At 43.3% G+C, this 18,247-nt stretch overlaps 2 protein-coding genes across 2 annotated transcripts in view; both read left to right on the top strand.

Moving 5' to 3' along the window:
* Window positions 1–4,077, top strand: part of cep131 (centrosomal protein 131) — a 28,972-nt gene extending 24,895 nt beyond the window's left edge. The window contains exons 29-30 of the mRNA XM_008300567.1: window positions 619–679; window positions 774–4,077. Coding sequence (XP_008298789.1) covers window positions 619–679; window positions 774–845 — 133 coding nt within the window. The 3' untranslated portion in view covers window positions 846–4,077. The remainder of the gene's footprint in view (window positions 1–618; window positions 680–773) is intronic.
* A 991-nt stretch (window positions 4,078–5,068) lies between these two features.
* st6galnac (ST6 (alpha-N-acetyl-neuraminyl-2,3-beta-galactosyl-1,3)-N-acetylgalactosaminide alpha-2,6-sialyltransferase) lies at window positions 5,069–17,929 on the top strand (the record flags this gene model as incomplete). The annotated part of the gene is made up of 4 exons (XM_008300574.1): window positions 5,069–6,217; window positions 14,384–14,699; window positions 17,036–17,201; window positions 17,755–17,929. Coding segments are annotated over exons 1-4 (776 nt in total), but the record flags the coding sequence as incomplete, so codon positions are not given.
* Between the last annotated feature and the right edge of the window lie 318 nt (window positions 17,930–18,247).

Below are 18,247 nucleotides of genomic sequence, written 5' to 3'. Positions count from 1 at the left end.
GAGATGTCATCTGTGCTGAATGGCACAGTTAGAATGCTGTAGATCATAACAATGACAAAGTTAAACTTCAATTGCTTTTACAAAATATTTTTACAAAAATTGAAGAAACCTGAAATCTGTACATTTTTCTAAGTGACTCCACAGACTATAGATATGTAGATGTTTGTGTACTTGTCTCCTCTCGCCTTTGTTGAAACGCTGCCTGCAGTTCAGTTTGAAAAAACTTGCTAACAACTCATTTTTAAAGAACGCATGTAGACTAAAGTGATTTTGATGAGATTTCACAATCTTAAGCTTTGATTTGGTCTTTTTTTTCCAGCAGAACTACATGTTAGCATTAAAGAACCATCAGAAAGTTACGAATCCAACTATTCTTGATATTTTTACAGTTCCTGGCTCAGGTACATGATGTAGTTTTAGGGTGTTTTTTTTTTTTTTTTTTTTCTGCCAGCTGGTTGCAGGGTTCAGGTAGTTAAAAGGCCAAAAACCAAAACCAGTTCCTCAAACATCGTGTTTCAGCTCCTGTGGTTTTTCAGAGCTTTGCTGACAGTTTTCAGATGAAAAGTGAAACCAACGAATCAAGGTGTCAGCGCTTTGTTGTTTTCTGTGATCTGCCAGAGTGAAGTCGGCTATCTTGAAGAAGGAAGAAACCGTCGGTCACCTCCGGAAGCAGCACGAGGTGAGTCGCCGGATGAAGTCTGTCACACTAATACCAGCGCACAGTTTGAGCGATGAGTGACAGCGAGTGTAAACACCGTCCTCTGCTCTGATAGGCTGCTCTGAAGAGGGCGGACCACCTCGAGGCCTTGTGGGAGCAGCAGAGGAAGCAGCTGCTGGAGAAGTGACTGACAGCAAGGCCAGGTTTTCATCTCCGTGGACCTCCCCCCCTCCCCGCCCTCCCATCGCAATGAGCTGCATTGTGCTCATTGTGTCGCTGTGTCCCCCCTTCTCCCTCTGGATGTTGTTCCTGCCAGCAAGACTGAACCTGTGGAGCTTCAGAAGGTTGTGACTGAGTCTACCTCAGCTGAAGCTAAACTCAAAAAATGGGGGAAACGCACTGGTCCTGACTGTGTAGCCGCCCCCCCAGGAATGAAGGAGCCTGTTGTGCTCCCTCATTTAGACGCCACAGACCAGGTGGCACCAGATTAAAGACTACAGATGGACCCGCCTGTCTTGTCTTTCCAAAGGAGGATTTCTGGTTGTGTTGTGCGGCTGTACCCCGTCTTCTTCCCTCACGCTGCCGTCGGTGGGAGCAGGAATTTGTTCCCCACAGAGCTGCCACACAGAACACTTCCAGATGTTCCAGAGACCAGCCCGGGCCTGCTGGGCCGCTGGGAACTGGGGCGCCATGGTGGTGGTAGTGGTAGTGGGAGCTGTTCTTACTGTAGGACCAGAGACTCGCAGCATCACAGCCCAAAGCACGAGCCCGAAACAAGCCGCGGTGCGCCCTTTTATCTGTTGAGTCATGCGTTTTGTCCCAGTGCCCCCTCGAGGCAAGCGCTAATTACTGGATCCATAACCGCCCCCGTCGCTGCTGCCCCGCGGCCAGCTCTGAGCAGTCTGTTTGTCTTGAACCAAAATCTAACAACGCGGTTAGGAGTACTAACACTGGTTGCTGAGTTAAGTTAGAGAGCGTGTAGAGTGTTTCTAGAAAGAGCGAGTTGGGAACATAAAAGGAAAACGAAGGAAGAAAAATGGGACGTCTGATGGCACGTTTGAGGTCAGATGATTGCAGAGTGGCTTTGAAAGTTTTTCTGAACGTAGGGAAGAAAAAGACGACGAGGTAGAAGGAGGGGGGGAAGGAATGTGCATAGAAAATGTTTATAGGATTAGGAAAGCAGAGCTGGGACAGAGCAGGGCGGTAGGTGGGTTAAAGGGGGCATGTGACCAGAGGTATGTTTAAAGACATATGGGTTCTGATCCAGAGGCCGCACTGGGACAAAACGCATCGGCAGGGAGAAAGACGCACACATATGCAAACTATTCTGTTTTGTAAATCCTCTCAGGAGCCACAGCCTGTTTTATTCTTTTATTTTTTTTATTTCTTAACCCTTAATGAAGACATGTGGAAGCCCCTCTCGCAGACACAGAAAGTCTTTGTGGATAAGATTTCAGTAAGAGCTGGTCCATAGCTTGACTTGGCGAGGGGTGGAGCGGCTGTAACAAGAGTTGGTGCTGCGCAGAGAAACTCTAAACCCTGAAGGAAGGCCTGTTATTTAGGTACAACATGATGTGAAAGACGGCAGTGTGATGTGATTGTAAAGGCCTCCAGATTAGACCTCACTGTCAGACCGTATTTATTCTGTTTCCTTTATTTATTGTAGCGCTCGACCTTTGTAGTGTTGTTGGTCCACAGAGAGGTCGAAGATGTGAAGTAGTTTCTCTCAAACGTTGTCAACACATCAAGTGTTTTTTTTTTTTTATTCCTTCTGCAACTAAACAGTCACAGTGAGGTGTTATAACGGTGCCATTTTTAGATGGTCTAAATACAGTACGTCAGGTTTTTCTGACACGGAAGTTGTCCGAGCCACAACGAGTGAAATACATAAACGAGTAATAGACGAGAGCATAAAGTAGAGCAGCTTTGGTTTGGACACATTAGCCGTGTTTCCATCTAACTGTCTGGGGAATTCGAAGCAAAGTTTCGAAATTTCGTGAAACATTTTATGAAAAAGAAATATGTGAATTAGGCTTGTTCCCATCGACTGCTATGCAGCGGATAAACAGAAGGTGGCGCTATTGGAAAAGTCGCACACTTACGTACGTTTTGAAGCTGTCCTTACAAAGAACATCCTGTTGCTGCATGACCACACTTCTCATACATTCATTGTAGTCTGTGGTTTTCTGCAAAATGATGCCGGATGCAGTCGCACAGCCTGAAACATGCTATGCTTTTGTTTTCTAGCACACTGTACTGTAGCGTTGGAATCGGAATCTGAATTTGACACAATACAATCGGCAAATCGCAAAGGTGGCAATGTAGGACGACAAACGACAAACATTCGTGCAATATTTTATGGCTTGTGGTCAAACGTTGAAAAGTCGAGCATTAACAAAAGTATGAATTTGTGAAACCATCGACGTGGCAGTTTAAACTCTGGATCAGATGCGCCACATCAGGTAAAACCTAAATTGTGTGCTAATTGCACTTTAAAATCAATTGTTTTAATCTCTACTCAGTTATTTTTCGAAGAAGCAAAAAAGCCTCGTCCTTCAACCATAGAAGCTGTCGTTTTAAATGTTGCCCTTTGCGTGACCTTTTTCTAACGCCGTACTTTAAAATCCATACTTGCATGCTGACCGATATTGCGATTTAACTTGCAGAAGGACTTCAGTTCAACATTCCCTGTGTACAATAGAAGTAAAACTTTTATTATTGTTCACCCTTGATTCTTTTTTGGAAAGTCAACAAGCTTAAAAAAAACTCAGCTTTTTAAAGTTTTGCTGTTGTCGTTGCCTTTTTCTGCTGCAACGCTTTGAATTAAGAAATGGAGGCACGGCTAATGTGTTGAACTGGTGGTAGTTTGGAGGTTAAACTAGTGCAGCTGTAGTTGGAGCCGCATTATTAGCCGTTACACCGAACAGTGAGTTCGGTTCCAACACTCCTTTAGATTGGACTGAAGCTCGGGTCGTGAGCAGCTGCTGTGTCACACAGACTCGCTGTGAGTCATGAGGTCGAGGCTTCGGCGGCGGTGGCGAGCTGCAGCCCCTCGTTGGCACAGCAGACGGGGGATTGGGACCCGGCGGGGCGGCGATGTGAGTTGGCATTCCTCGCGCATGCCCGTCCTACAAGTGCCAATGAGCCCTTCCTTTGTGTGTGTGTTTGTGCGCCACCATTCCTCCCATTGTGACCCGAACCGACCCCGGTGTTGGACTCGCACTCACCACACAAATCATTCCAGCTGTCATTGCTTGTTGTTTCCCTTTTTTTTTGTTTGTTTGTTTGTTTGTTTTACAGCTCCTGAACGCACCGTTTCCTCCTGTTCAGTCTAGTTTTTACATGTTTTTTCATGGTGATGGTTCGAAAAACTGTGAAGAATCTTTTCAGCAAAGAGACAATAAAAAGCAAAGACTGCACTGTGTTCCTCTGTGTCTCTGTTCTCACACAATTGTTTGCTTGTTCCTGGCCTACACCCTCCCATCATCCCTCGCCTTCTCTCTGAGCAGAAGACGCCTCAGCTTCCCTCTGGAATCCTCATCATGAGCCAAAATAGTTGTTGGTTTGGAGCCTGAAGTGATTCATCGACTGTTTAATTGCACCATTTAATTTGTGTAAATCACTTTCATAAATGATGTTCAGCTCTCAGACGCCTTGGTGGGGTTTAAACCGTCCTCAGGGACTTTTCCGTCTATACATCTGGAATAATGTCCAGCGCTGACCCACTTCTTCTTCTCTTTCTCTCCCGGCCCTCCACTCCTCCTCCTCCTCCTCCTCCTCTTTTTCCTCCTCACCCTGCAGCTAACTCGCTTCCTCCAAACTGCAGCCGGCGCTGAGCGTGTCTCCTCTTTCAGGGGTGTATTTCCTTTCTTTTCAGGGAGGAAACTGAACCCAGAGAGAGGCGCTCCGACTATTGACTCTCACTTGGCTCTGCGGCCCAGCTGACTGTCTGCTGGACGGACGGACAGACGTCTGAGTAGATGGATGGAGGCTGCATGTTGCTGCTCGCTGCCTCACGCTTCCTCACTGTTTACATGTGGTGCTGTGATTCCTCCACACATTGTGAGCATAGCAGAGCTGCCTGCTCATGTCTAACTAACTTTATTGCAGCCTGCAGTGGGCTTCGCTCCCCCTCCTCTGTGCTGGAGTCGAGGGGGAGTTGACCAATTGCCAGCAGCTGTTGCTCATTTCACAATGGTCCCGCCCCATACAGTGCCTAGGCTGGCAGCGCAGCCGCTACACGCCAGATGATCAGCGGCAGCGCTCAGTTTACTCACAGGAGTATGTCCACACTGTGAAGGAAACTCAAAGAATCTTCGAGCGGTGAGAGCAGCTTGACTTTTTCTGAATTTTTTACCCCTCAGTGCTGTATTTGAGGAGATTTTGTGCTTCAGTAGAGACACAGAGTGACTAAAGGAAAAGGGATTGAGTCATGATTTGTCACAGTCTGATGCATGTCCTCTGTAATATTCTGCTCTGAATCTTTTGTCTGCCACGTTAAAGAGGATTTAAATCAGTAGAAAACTTCCTTTTGATTTATGTTTGTTTGGATACTTGTCATGTGTGCTATCAGAGATGTGAAGGTTTTTCTCTGGATCACTTCACATTCTTTCCATTCCCCATTTAGCCTCAGACAGAAGCACCTACTCACACAGTCACTGTCATCAAAAAACCAGTGTGGGGTTTTTTTTTTTTTTTGACATTTTTCGGCTTCCACGACTTTTTTTGACTGAAGAGAAAGAAGCTGCCGACTGAGGAGAAGTTTAGGGGGCAGAGTTCAGCGCCTCGCCTCAGGCTCGGTTTATTACACTGCTTACAAAGAGGTGTGAAGTGGAGAGGGTTGGTGCTCACAGTGTATGATAATGCCTTCCACTTGTGGTGGGACTTTCACAGACTTGACCACTACATGTGGGGGCGGATAAGAAGAAGTTTCCTGCTTGCGAGCGTCTCTGGCTTCCTGCATTGGTCGCCCACTGCAGCTGACATCAGGTTTTTGTGCTTCTCTTAGTATTGGTTCCTCTTTTGTGGGGCTGGATGAGCAGAAGGGAGATAACTAAAAGCTGCATATGCAGATTGTGACCCTGCACTGTGTGTTCAGCCGCCTCGGCAAAGGTTTCATTAAAAAGGGATTATTTGGCACAGTGACGCCCAAAGATAAAGTTTCCCCTCCCGAGTCTTTGCCCTCGTTCCAACTCTCACTTTCTGTCTCCCTCCCGCTGTAGCTGTGTTGAGAGACGTCCCGAGCGGAGCCCAGATCCCGTTGTGGGTTAATTAAATCCCCGCCATCGCCATCAACACCGTCCCTCCCCCTGGTCGAGCTGAAAGAAAGAAAAAACCCCACCGTCCTGAGCGGGACAGCATCTTCCCTCAGCCTCCGTCCTCTGCCTCCTCATGTTCCTGCAGGCAGAGCGGAGGGCAGCGCGAACTCACTGTTACGGGGATGGCGCTGCGCAGGAAGCTGCTGGTCTGCATGTTGACCGTCAGCTTGCTGCTGTGCGTCTACGTCCTGTGTTTCAACCTGGAGAGGCCCTTCAGCTGGTCCATCCCTCCGCTGCTCAGGTCAGTTCACGAGTTCGAAGACTGTTTCTTCACTGTTTTGGCTTGTCAGACACACAAAAACTGACATTATTCACATTCACATCAGATGAGCTGCATTTAGTAGAGATCCTAATCACACAGAGGGGCATGTGATCATGTGTCAAAGAATCTGGTGTGAAATCTGATTTGATTTAACCCTCTGACCCACAAAAGAAAAAACATTTAAAATACATTTTGTTTTAAAACTGGCACCATTTATCAAAGCAAGAAACTGCAAAAACAGAATCATCCGATATTCAATTTTCCAACATTCCTTGAACTAAGCATGTCTGAGCAAAGTTATCTTTTATCATAAATCACCACAATGACACCATTCATCAGAGCAAGATGTTGCAAACACGGAAAGAATCGTCAGATTTGTAACCTTCCAACGGGCCTTGAACTAATCGTGTGTGTCACACACACACTTCTATCAGGAAAAACAACTAAATCCAAGCTTTGAAAAATCATGACAAAATTCAAAACAAGCTCCAAACATGAACAGCTTGCACCAGATTCTGTTTAATTTAAAAATTCCAGAAGCCATGATTGATTTAAGTGAATTAAGTTTTCAGGTGAACTGCAGGCCGGAAAATCCAACATACTGGATCAATAAATAAATGCAGCATGGCTCAGAAATGGTGAAACACCTTCCTACAGCGGATGTGCAGTCATCGGGTTTTCACCTTTCCAACGGTCTTTGAACCAATCGCGTGCATGGGTGTGAAAAGCATGTCATCTTTTAAAAAATTACCAAAATGACACCATTTATCAGAGCAACAAAAATGCAGGAACGGAGAGAATCGTTGGATTTTCAACTTTCCGACCGCCTGTGAACGAATCGCGCAGTTCTATCAGGGGAAAATCCCAATATTTCATGAGAAAAACAGTTTGTTCTACATGACTGTTTCAAAATGTGCAGTGTGTACGAGATGCTGATAAAAACTAGGCCAACAGTCAAAAATTCATTTCAGAGAGTTTCAGGTGAACTGTTGGCCGTGTTTTCACCGTTTCCGCAGCATGGCTCAAACACGGTGACGCATGTTTCTACAGCTGATGTGCAGAATAGTTTGAACGTTTATAGAAGTTGTACAAAGGTAAATAATTACCCTTGCAGTGTTGCTAACATGCGTGGGCAGAACAATGTTGACCACGTTGAGTCCAGATTTTTGACATTTTTTGTAAAACAAAGGATCAAAGAGCTGAAACTGAAATCTTTGCTTCAGGCCATGAATGCAGCATAAAAGTCACAGTTGGAACAAACAGAATAAACACCCACAATATCTGGCTGACACGTGATTAAAGTCAAATATGCAGTTGTCAAAATGGACACAGTTAATAAAGTTAGAACAACACATTTAAAAGTCCAGAGTTCAGCTCGGCCAGTTGAACCTCCTGCTGTGCTTTTGTTTTCAGGAGAAAGATGCAGCGTATTTGAAAGCTGCTAATAATTTAGCTTTTGTCTTCACAATTTGCAGAAGTTCTGTGTTTGTTAAAATTCATGGACCGACCAACAGAAGTTAAACTTGAATGAAGTTCTCCTTTTTGGTTTATTAAGCAACAAAAGTCATATGGAGACAGGCATGCATCCTGTTTTTATTATACTTGCTCTATATCGGAGCACATTTTCCCTAAAAACAAACAGCTGCCAAGTTTTAAGTCTGGTTAGAAAGTCTTAGCTTGAAATTCTACTTTTATCCAAGAAGTTTCTGTTCCAGCCCTCAGAGCATGATGAAGGTTGAACAACACAAGCTCTAAATGTTAAACCTGGTGAAGTGACGCTTAAAGACGCCGTGTGACCATAATGTGGAATTAATTCATGCTACTGTTAGAGACGATTCATTCCACATAAAATCAAGCACATCTTTAACAAATAAAGTTCCCAGTTGACCCTCTTATTCATGTACAACAGCTTTACTCTAATTAAATCTTTATTTATTCCTTTATATCAAAGCATTCTTCAGCACAGAGTGAATCGTGTTCAGAAGTTCATCCTGGTATCAAATGTTGGTAAAAACCAGACCTTTCATTTGCTTGTTAAATTATTATATCCCATAATATTGACGCTCAAAGTATTTGAACAGCTTCGAGCATCAAACTTTAAAATTATTCAAAATGATTCAGAATTTGTTGAAAAAGATTAAAGCTGCCACACACACACAAAAAAAGTCCAAAATGACTGAAAGTTTGTTCAAAATGAGACAAATATTGTGAAAAACCGAACAAAAAACAGATTTAGTGTTCAGACTGTGACACCTGGATGGACGCAGAACTGATCTGGTGTCAGTTTTTACCAGATGTGATTTTCATCCTGAAATGCGTCCATCTGTTAAATATGCTGAACTAACTGCACAGAGAACATCAGCTGATTCTGAGGAGGGCAGGTGGAGGAAATGATTTGATTTGTCACGATTAAGGATTTCAGAACTCACAGGTTTAGTGAATTCTAGAGACTTTTAAATGGACTTTAGTGCAGCGACTCCAAGTTTTACCCTGAAAATGTTGGATTTTGTTTGAGAAATGGCTCCATTCACTCCGTTTGTCTCCTGAAGTCAGACTTTAGTGTCGTTTTTCTCTCTTTTGTGTAACTTTGGTGTCAATTTATTGCTCTTTTGTGTCTCTTTGGTCTAATTTCATGTCTCTTTTGTGTCCGTCGGTGATATTTGTCTTTTTGTGTAGCTTTGGTGTCACTTTGTCTCTCTTTGATTTGATTTAGTCTAATTCTTGTGTCTCTTCGGTGTCCTTTTGTGTTTCTTTGGCGCTTTCTTGTGTCTGTTGTGTTTCTTTTGTGCAATTTTGGTGTCAGTTTATTTGCTCTTTTGTGTCTCTTTGTAGTCATTTTGTTGTGTTTATTATGACCAGAGTTGTGTGACCCATAGCATGCTGTTTGTTAGTCCGTCCCCGGTGATGTGTTACTTTAGTCTGACATTATTTTCATCATTTAAGACTCGACCATCTTAGAAAATATTCACATTTGAGAACTTTTGGGATTAAAACTGATCCTGTTTGTGTTTCTGGTTTTGGCGGGAAACTGTGGGTCTATTGGCGACCGCATCGATGGTCCACGTCCAGGACAGAATCCAGGTCGGCCGGGTTCAGGGGTTAAACTCTGGGATCACGAGCACTACGAGGAGTTTTGTGTAACCGGCACTTATCCTCCTCCTCTTCCAGTTGTATCGCGGCGGTTTCAACAAAGGAGCCACACAACGCCGTGGCCGCTCGAATGAAAAAACTCCCCGGAGTTGTTTCGCTGGAGGTGGTCTCTCACACACGTATGTGAAGTGTAGGCTTTGTTGGGACGGGCAGCGGTCCAGCTCCGATGCATTAAGACGGTTCGATTCTCGGAGCTCCGTTTCGCTCTGAATGTGAGTCTGAGCCCGAGGAGCTGGTTTTAAAGGCCTGGATGTGAATGGCTGCATTAGAAGCGCCACATGAATGCGCTGCTGAATGTCCTAAAATAAGACGCAGAGCAGGAAGAGCCCACGGAGCAGCATGTAAGTGAATATGAGGCGTATTCAGGAATCAGTTAGAGACACACAAAAGACTGGAAACATGGAGGGAACAAAATAAAAAAGGGGTGAAGTTAAGGACAGAAGCTCTGTGAGACTCCAGAGAGTGAATGTTCTATATGGTTTCCAGTGACGTTCTGGTTCTCTGTCGTACTTTGTGTTTTTGTCATCATTTTATGACTCTTTGTCTAATTTTTGTGTCTCTTTAGTGTCATTTTGCATCTCCTTGGTCTCTTTGGTGTATTTTGGTCTTTTTTGTGTACCTTTGGGTCATTTTGTGTCATCTAGTGTCTCTTTAGTGTCACTTTTGTGTCTCTTTGGTGTCGTTTTGTGCAACTTTGAGTATTTTTGTGTCATTTAGTGTCTCTTTAGTGTCTCTTTTGTGTCATGTGATGTCGCTCCGATGTTGTTTTGTCTATTTTTTGTGTGTTCTAGTGTCATTTTGCATCTCCTTGGTGTCATTTTAGGTCGTTTAGTGTCATTTTTATGTCCCTTTAGTGTCTCTTTGATGTCGTTTTGTCTCATTTTTGTGTGTCTTTTGTGTCATTTTGCACCTCTTTGGTGACCTTTTGTGTCTCTTTGTCTGCCTTTGGGGTCGTTTTGTGTCTCCCAGGCATAATTTGGTCTCTTTTGTGTCCCTTTGGTGTCATATTGTGTAACTTTGAGTATTTTTGTGTCATTTAGTGTCTCTTTAGTGTCACCTTTGTATCTCTTTGGTGTCGTTTTGTATCTTTTGTGTCTCTTTAGTGCCATTTAGTGTGTCTTTGATGTTGTTTTGTCTTTTTTGTGTGTTTTTAGTGTCATTTTGGGCCATTTTGGGTCATTTTGTGTCTTTTTGTCTAATTCTCGTGTCTCTTTAGTGTCACCTTTGTATCTCTTGGGTGTCATTTTGTATCTTTTGTATCTCTTTAGTGCCATGTAGTGTCTCTTTGTAGTTGTTTTGTCTTTTTTGTGTCGTTTGGTATCATTTTGTGGATCTTTTTTTGTGTCTCTTTGTAGTTGTTTTGTGTATTTTTTTAAATCTGAGTTGTGTGACTGATCGTAGAAACACTTCCTGCAGAACTCCATCAGGCCGTTGGTTAGTCTGTCCCTGGTGATGTGTTGTTTTTGTTTAACATCATTTTTATCATTTCAGACTCGACAATGTTAGAAAATCAGCAAATATTCATGTTTGCGAGTTGTTGGCGTTAAAAACGATCCTGTTTGTGGTTTTGGAGGAAACCTTCAGTGTGTTTGGGTCTTTGCTGTTAGGAGGTGCTCCTAATGTGTACTGAGTGGACCCAGAATGTGACGAGGGCAACAGGGAGTGATTACAAAAAAGGTTTATTGTGGAACACCAGAGAGGCGAAGGGGAGCGCCGGTGCTCGTAGGTCTTCAGTGGAGGAGGTTAGGGGGGGATCCAGGGACTCCAGTGATGTGGTCCAGTGCTGGGGATCGCCGTGCTCCAGGGGAAAGGTGCTCGAGGCGTGAAGAAACCCGTGAGTGCGAACCGGAGTGCTGCTGCTGGTGGCTGACTTGTTGTGGCAAAGCTGGAGAGGACGTCAGGCTGAGGAGGCTCTAGAGTAGGCGAAGGAAATGAAAGGAACAGGTTAACAAACAACTCGAGAACTGGTCTTGGTCGATCTACCGCTCTAAGCAGAGTGAATCGAGGGGAGAAGCCGGCTTAAAAGCAGCGCTGATTACAATGAGGACAGGTGTGGTGGAGGGCGAGTGAGTTCTCCTCGGCCGTGGCGCCGCCCAGCCCGACAATACAGAGCACAGCAAAAAAACACACCCAAAATACTAACAAAACAACGGTTCTGGACTAGAAGCGGTTTCACAGCTTCGTGTAACATCTGAACAGCCCGTTTTAAAGTTTCTTCTCTGCCGGTGAACTTTTGATCTTTGTTCAACACACCAGGTCCAGTTACATTTTATTTCTGCTGCTTTATGACGTTTGCTGCTCGTTAGCGGCTTTACGAGATTTGTTCTCGGCCGGCGGCAACGGGAGCAGCAGCTGCTCCGTCGAGCTCATAAAGCCAGCAGCCAATCAGGGCGAAGCAGGGCGCTTTGTTTACCTGACAAGACGCCTCTTATCAGCTGCAATGTTTCCCACCTGATGCACAACAGGATGGACACACAACACTGTGAGGCAGTGTCTTAATCACACTTTATCGATGGAATAAACCTGCAGCTCCACAACTGTTCAGATTAAAGAAAGATCCACCAAGTAGCTCCATAAAACCTCCGACAGTCGACAGTTATCGACTCAGTGGAGTCTGGATTTTAACACATTTTCGTAAATGTCTAAGAATGTTTTCAGTTTGTCGAATCGGATTTAAAATGTAATCTGTGGCACAATAAAAAGTGAAAGACTGAATCCGTGACAAGATGTGGCTGAAAGCTGCACAACAAGCTAAAAAGTAGAACCTGAGTGGGTTTTATTTACTGAAAAAGTGATGCTTTGTGTCAATTTGGTATCGTTTTATTCTGTGTTTAGTGTCATTTTGTGTCTCTTTGGTGTTGTTTTGTGTCGTCTTGGTGTCATTGTGTTTCTTTTTGCTGTTGTTTTGTGTGTTTTTAGTGTCTTTTTGTGTCTCTTTGCTATTTTGTGTCTTTTTGGTATCATTTCGTGTCCGTCTGCTGTCTTTTTGTTTCCTTTTTGTTGTTGTTTCGTGTCCCTTTAGTGTCATGTGTCTTTTTGGTGTCAAAAACTAAAAAATGGATCTCCTGAAGAGATCAGTATGTTTTTAAAAAGGGACTATTCAAGTGATTTATTCAGGAAACCTACAAATGTTGGCTCTTTCCAGCTTCACAGCATTGCATATTGAATATTTTGGGACTTTGAACCAAATGTGACCCGTTAAATCAACCACTCTTAAAACACAACGGGCCGTATTTGCTGTGTTCAGGTATTTCTTTTAGACTAAGCGGTTAGATTTTGCTTTACAGATAATGAAATCGACCACTAATTGCTTCCTTTTTTAAAGAACAAACTCACACTTTCTCATAAACTGTTATCAGATTGTGATTCTGCTTCTTTGAATTAACGAACTTCCCCTCCTCTTCTATCTTCTCTAAAAGTGAGATCAGCATAAATACAGAAATGTTCTCGTGTAAAATAACAAATATGGTTCCATCTCTTAAAAACAGAAGAGGAGAGAACATTCACTAAGACCTTAAATCTTCATTAATGTAAAGACAACAGTCATGGATTTATGGGTTGGATTTATGACATCAGCTCTTCCGTGTTCTCACATCTAATTAACATATTATTATGTGGGAAGCTTAATTAAAGGCTTCGTTCTCCCAAATGACCAAAAAACCAAAACGATGTTCTCATGCGGAGGTTTTGGCTTCGACGATGATCCACACCAACTCTGTCGACACGTTTCATAGAAACTGGAGACGTCCTGTTCCTCGGATTAAAGAGACAGTAAAGTCCTCAAAACAAACACACTTCCTCGTACGCAAACAGTGAACAAAAGGAAAAATAAGCAGAAGGATTATTGACCTTGTCATGTCTGTGAACTCTTGATTAAAACTTGAAGACTTTAGAAACGCTTAAGTCGCTGCTCTTCTCTTTTATATTTGATCCAAATACAGTTTGAGGCGTTGACTTCATCCCTTATTACGTCGTATGTTTTTATTATTTTACTCTGATTTGTCTTTTAGCTGTTGTGTTTTTTGTGTTTTTTGTGTTTTTTGTGTTTCATGGTTCGCATTTTGGTTCAACGGTGGTAGTTGTTTTTAAATGTGCTTTATAAATTAATCTGACTTTTGTGTTTCTTTGGAGTTGTTTTGCGTCACATTGGTGTCCTTTTGCATCTTCTCTGTGTTATTTTGTGTCTCTATGTTGTCATTTTGTGTCACTTTGCCTCTTTTTGGTGTCATTCTGTGTCTGTGGTGTTGTTTTGCATTACCATGGCATGGTTTCATGTCTCTTTGGTGTCATTTTGTGTATCTTTCTTGATGTTTTGCATCTTTCTGGTGTTCTATTTCCTTGTGCGTCTGCTAGGTGTGGTTTTGCATTTCATAGATGCATTTTTTACATAAATTTTCAGATTTGCTATTAAGCAGCCTTGTGGAACAGTCGCTTTGCATTTCACTGCCTGTTCTGTAAAAACAAATAAAACTGTTGAAATAGATAGATGTTCGTATGTATATGTGTGTGTTTTTGTTGGTACAGCAGAGACACGTGTAAACAAACCGACATGCACGGGTGGACATGTCGGTTATTAGGTCAGCTGGTAAGTCTCCCCACATGGAGATCCTAATGCACTTTGAGAAGCGTCTGTTCCAGACGGTTAATTTCTGTTTTTCCTTTACAATGATTTAAGGGAAGTCCAGGATGCTTCCTTGCCTGATAAACGCTGTCATATCAGTGAGAGTGCACAACAGACACATTAATGGAAAAAAACAGCAAGTTGAAATAGCTGGAGTTATTTTTCAGCTGGTGCTTAAGTTGGATTTTAAAAGCAAAACTTGTAATAATATTGTTTTTATTCAGCGTTCTCAGTGAAGTCACTGAAGGCCTCCTTTAATAAAGTGCAGTTCACCACATGACATCACATGATGAGGAAAAAAAAAAAGGTTCTCAGATGATGTATTTCCAGCAGTGACCCACCGGGCTCATCGCCAACTCTTCTGTCTTCCACAGCGACTCCGAGGAGCCTCCTGACAGACCGAGCCTCGCCGACCGGGGGACCCAGCCGGCACCGACCACCCACCAGAACAGAGCCGCTCTGAACCCAGCTTTAAAGACTCGCACAGCCACCACTGCTGCTGCTAAACTGCAAGCGCAAGCAGAAAACGATGCCCCGGATCTGTCAAAGTCCAGCTCCAAGTCTGACGGTGCAGATAAAACCAGAAACAGCACCAGAGGCCCAACAGTTCGGCCCATGAAGCCTGCCAGAGCCACAGAGCCTCCGTTCGTCGGAGACACTTATATGAGCGACTACATCAATCCACAAACAGTGAGTTTCTAACTGGTCCTGGTTTGGAAATGTACCTCCTGTGTGTGGCAGATTTCAGACAAATATGAACAAAATTGCATGTTTGTGTCCAGAAGTCTCCTAGAAATAACAGTAACATGTGACTGAATAGTTTTCCGGTCATGTTTCAGTGCAGCATAATTGCTTCTGGTTGAAGTTATGCAATGATTGCCAGGTCAGTGTACAACCATAAAACAGTTTGATAACACTGTAATGGACGTTGTACAAAAACATCTGATATTTGAGTATGAAAAAAACAACAAAACCTTGTAACTCGCCAAATATGTTCCTTCATAACACTTTCTCATTCAATTGATGACTGTTGCATTGTAGATGGATGTGAACATCGTTTTTAGGAGCTTCAGCTGCTCTTTTAATTCAAGGATACAAGCACAAAGCAGCAGGAAGTGAAAGTTGTACCACAGGAACTGGTTAATAATCTGCAGAGCATTGAGGTCAGGTTGTCACACTGGTCTGGTTGCCTTCAAGCTCAAGATGCTGTCATTGGGCAGCTGCCTCAGTCCGACTGGGTGGGTCGGTTTTCCCAGTGAACGATTAGGTGGAAGTACAGTCGTGTTTACTGGAGCCTGACTCCGTCTTCTCCACTCCCTGAACATGAGAACACAAAGTTTCCACTGCGAGGAATAAAACAGGGAGGATGAGAAAACACAAGAGATGAAATAAAAACATGACTCAAATCTGGCTCTAAGACTCTGAATGTGGGAGAAATCACAAGGTTTTCTGTCTGTAATGACTTCATGTTGTGAATCACAGTTTTTATGTGAATTTCCTGCTACGCACACTGAACTCAGTAATAATAAACCTTTATTCATGTAACACCTTTAAAAATAGCATTGTGGGTTAGCCACTAGCATTCGTTCGCTATTCACTTGTGTCTTTACGCTGGTGACCAGGTTGTGTCTTGCATACAGTCACATTCGTCATCTAGCATTTTTAGGCTCGTAATGAGCATTCCTAAAGTAGTCGCTAGCACTCCTAAACTAGCATTTTACTTTCCTAGGCTTATGAATAACTTTCTTAGGCCAGTAACTAGCATTCTTAGCCTATTTACGAGCATCCCTTTGCTATTCACTTGCCTCTTTATGCTAGTGACTAGCATCTCTAACATTCCTAGCCTTAGAAAAAAAGCATTTCTTGGCTTGCCACTAGCATTCCTAGACTAGCAACTAGCATTTCTAGTCTAGTCACAAGTATTGCTAGGCTAGTGACCAGCATCCCTACCTAACATTCCTAACCTAGCTTTCCTAGGCTAGTGACCGGCCTTCCTGAGGTTGCAACTAGCACCCTAATCTAGTGACAAGCATTCCTAGGCTAGGTGATAGCATTCATGGGCAACTAACATTTCAAGGCATGCAACAAGCATTTGAAAGGTAGCCACTACCGTTTCTAGGTTAGTGACTTGCAAGTCACAAGCAGTCCCAGGCAACTAATTAACATTTCTAGGCCAATCACTAGCTTTGCTTTGCTTTTCACATGCCTCTTTATGCTAGTGACTAGCATTCCTAGCATCCCAAGGTTAGTAACATGCATTCCTATACGTCACTGATATTCCTAGTCTTCAAACTAGCATTTCTATGCTAGCTACTAGACTTCTTTAGTAGCCACTAGGATTCTTAATATAATGATTAGCATTCCCAGGCTACTTAATAGCATTCCAACACCAGCGACTACGATTTCAAAGCTAGCCACTAGCACTTGTAAGGTAGCAACGGCACTCTGAGGGTGTTTACTAACATTCGTGGGCTAACCATTTGTATTCGTAAGCTAATGACCTAGCATTTGTGTGCTAATGACTAGCATTCCTGTTATTTTCACTAACATTTCCAGACTAGCAGTATTCATAGGCCAAACAGTAGCATTCAAAAGCTAGTGGTTAGCATCCAAAATTATGCAGTGATTTTTTTGTCCGTTTATCCTTGAATACTTTCGCAGTGTTTTTACCAAAGTAAAGGATCTGAAAGTATTCATTATCAGTGTTATAATATTCCTCCACTTGAACCTTTTTGTGCCTCTTTGTCTGCGTGCTTGTGGTTTTATGTTTTGCACCTCAGCAAAGTGTGTTTGTGTGCTTTTAAGAATGTGTCTCCATGTCGTCAGCGCTGTTCTCTGTTAGCTGAGTAACTAATTATCAGATAATTGCCTCCGGTGAGAGTCTGGAGGTTCATGTTGAGGCTGAGCAGGCTGCCAGGTGGAACTAACGATGCTGCTCTGTGCACATCCTCAGTGGCTGCATGTGGGTCTGTGGACACCAGCCTGTGCTTTGTTAACAGCCCGGCTGTGTTATCTGCTTCCTGCAGGGCTGCACAGACGCTATCAGACGTCGGGTCAACCAAACTGAATTTGGTGGGCGCTTCCTGGAACATATTCCAATCCTGCAGTGGGCCGAACATGTGACGCCTGAACAATACCAGCGTCTGAGCCGGTACCCAGGGACTCACGGCTGGGCGGTAATCGAGTACAAGAGTGAGATTTGGTTTTTATTTCTTTTTGCCTTTTTAGTTTTGTTTTCATTTTGTTACTTCCCCGTTTCTTACATCCTACATTTCTTTTAATTTCAGCATTAAAAAGTTTTCTATTTTACTACTTTACACATTATTATAGGAAAGTGAGACCAAACATCCATTTAAGAGTGATGAAGAACAAACTTTTATTCACAAGAAGAACAAGGAGTCCAGCAGCAGATAGTCAGAGTCCTGGTATAGAAGTTCTCCAGCCTGCACGTGAACCTTCACCACTTTACTGTTTGTGTCTGAAACTGTTGTGCAGAGCATCCAGACATGAAACGCTGAGTATTTTAGATAATTTGATTGTGGAAATATGGGTCTCATCACAGCTAAGATGCTTATCGTGCAGCGATAAGAGCAGCTTCCTGCGCAGCCTTGAGGATTATCTTTCTGTCAGACCGACTGCAAATAGCTGAATCTGTGGGAGGATGCAATTACACACACAAAACAATGTTTTTTAAAAAGCATAAATGAAACACATTCAGATTAATTCTGTTTTTCTGTGTCGACAGCGCTGCAGGAAACTCTCTCTGTCCTCAACTCTACTGCCAGCTGGCAGATGCTGGACGACTGGAAGCGTCGCAGCAACAAGTCGGAGTGCAGCCGCTGTGCTGTGGTGGGAAACGGAGGCATCCTGAAGGACTCCAAGAAAGGGAAGGAGATCGACAGTCATCACTACATCTTCAGGTAGATTCTGACTCGGGCCTCCAGAGAGTTTCCTCAGTGGAGCAAAATGTCGTCCTGGCAGTCAAACCAGCATCGTTGGTTCAACAGCAAAATTCTGATGTTTACAGGGTTGAAGTCTTTCTGAAACCCTGTGCAGGTTTTTGTTAAACCCTTCAAAAATATCCAAATGTGCAAAATGACAGTTAATGAGAGTTTCAACAAGTATAAACTCTCACATGGTTGCTCCGCTGTCTCTCTTCAGTTGTCCTTATCTCATAAAGTCAACAACAACTTGCTTTTTAACGCCAACATGTTCAAACCAAATCTTCTCATTTTTCA

This window comes from Stegastes partitus, unplaced genomic scaffold (assembly GCF_000690725.1).
Source record: "Stegastes partitus isolate 25-593 unplaced genomic scaffold, Stegastes_partitus-1.0.2 Scaffold1560, whole genome shotgun sequence".
Lineage (NCBI taxonomy): Eukaryota > Metazoa > Chordata > Actinopteri > Pomacentridae > Stegastes > Stegastes partitus.
This window is presented reverse-complemented; position numbering and strand designations above follow the sequence as displayed.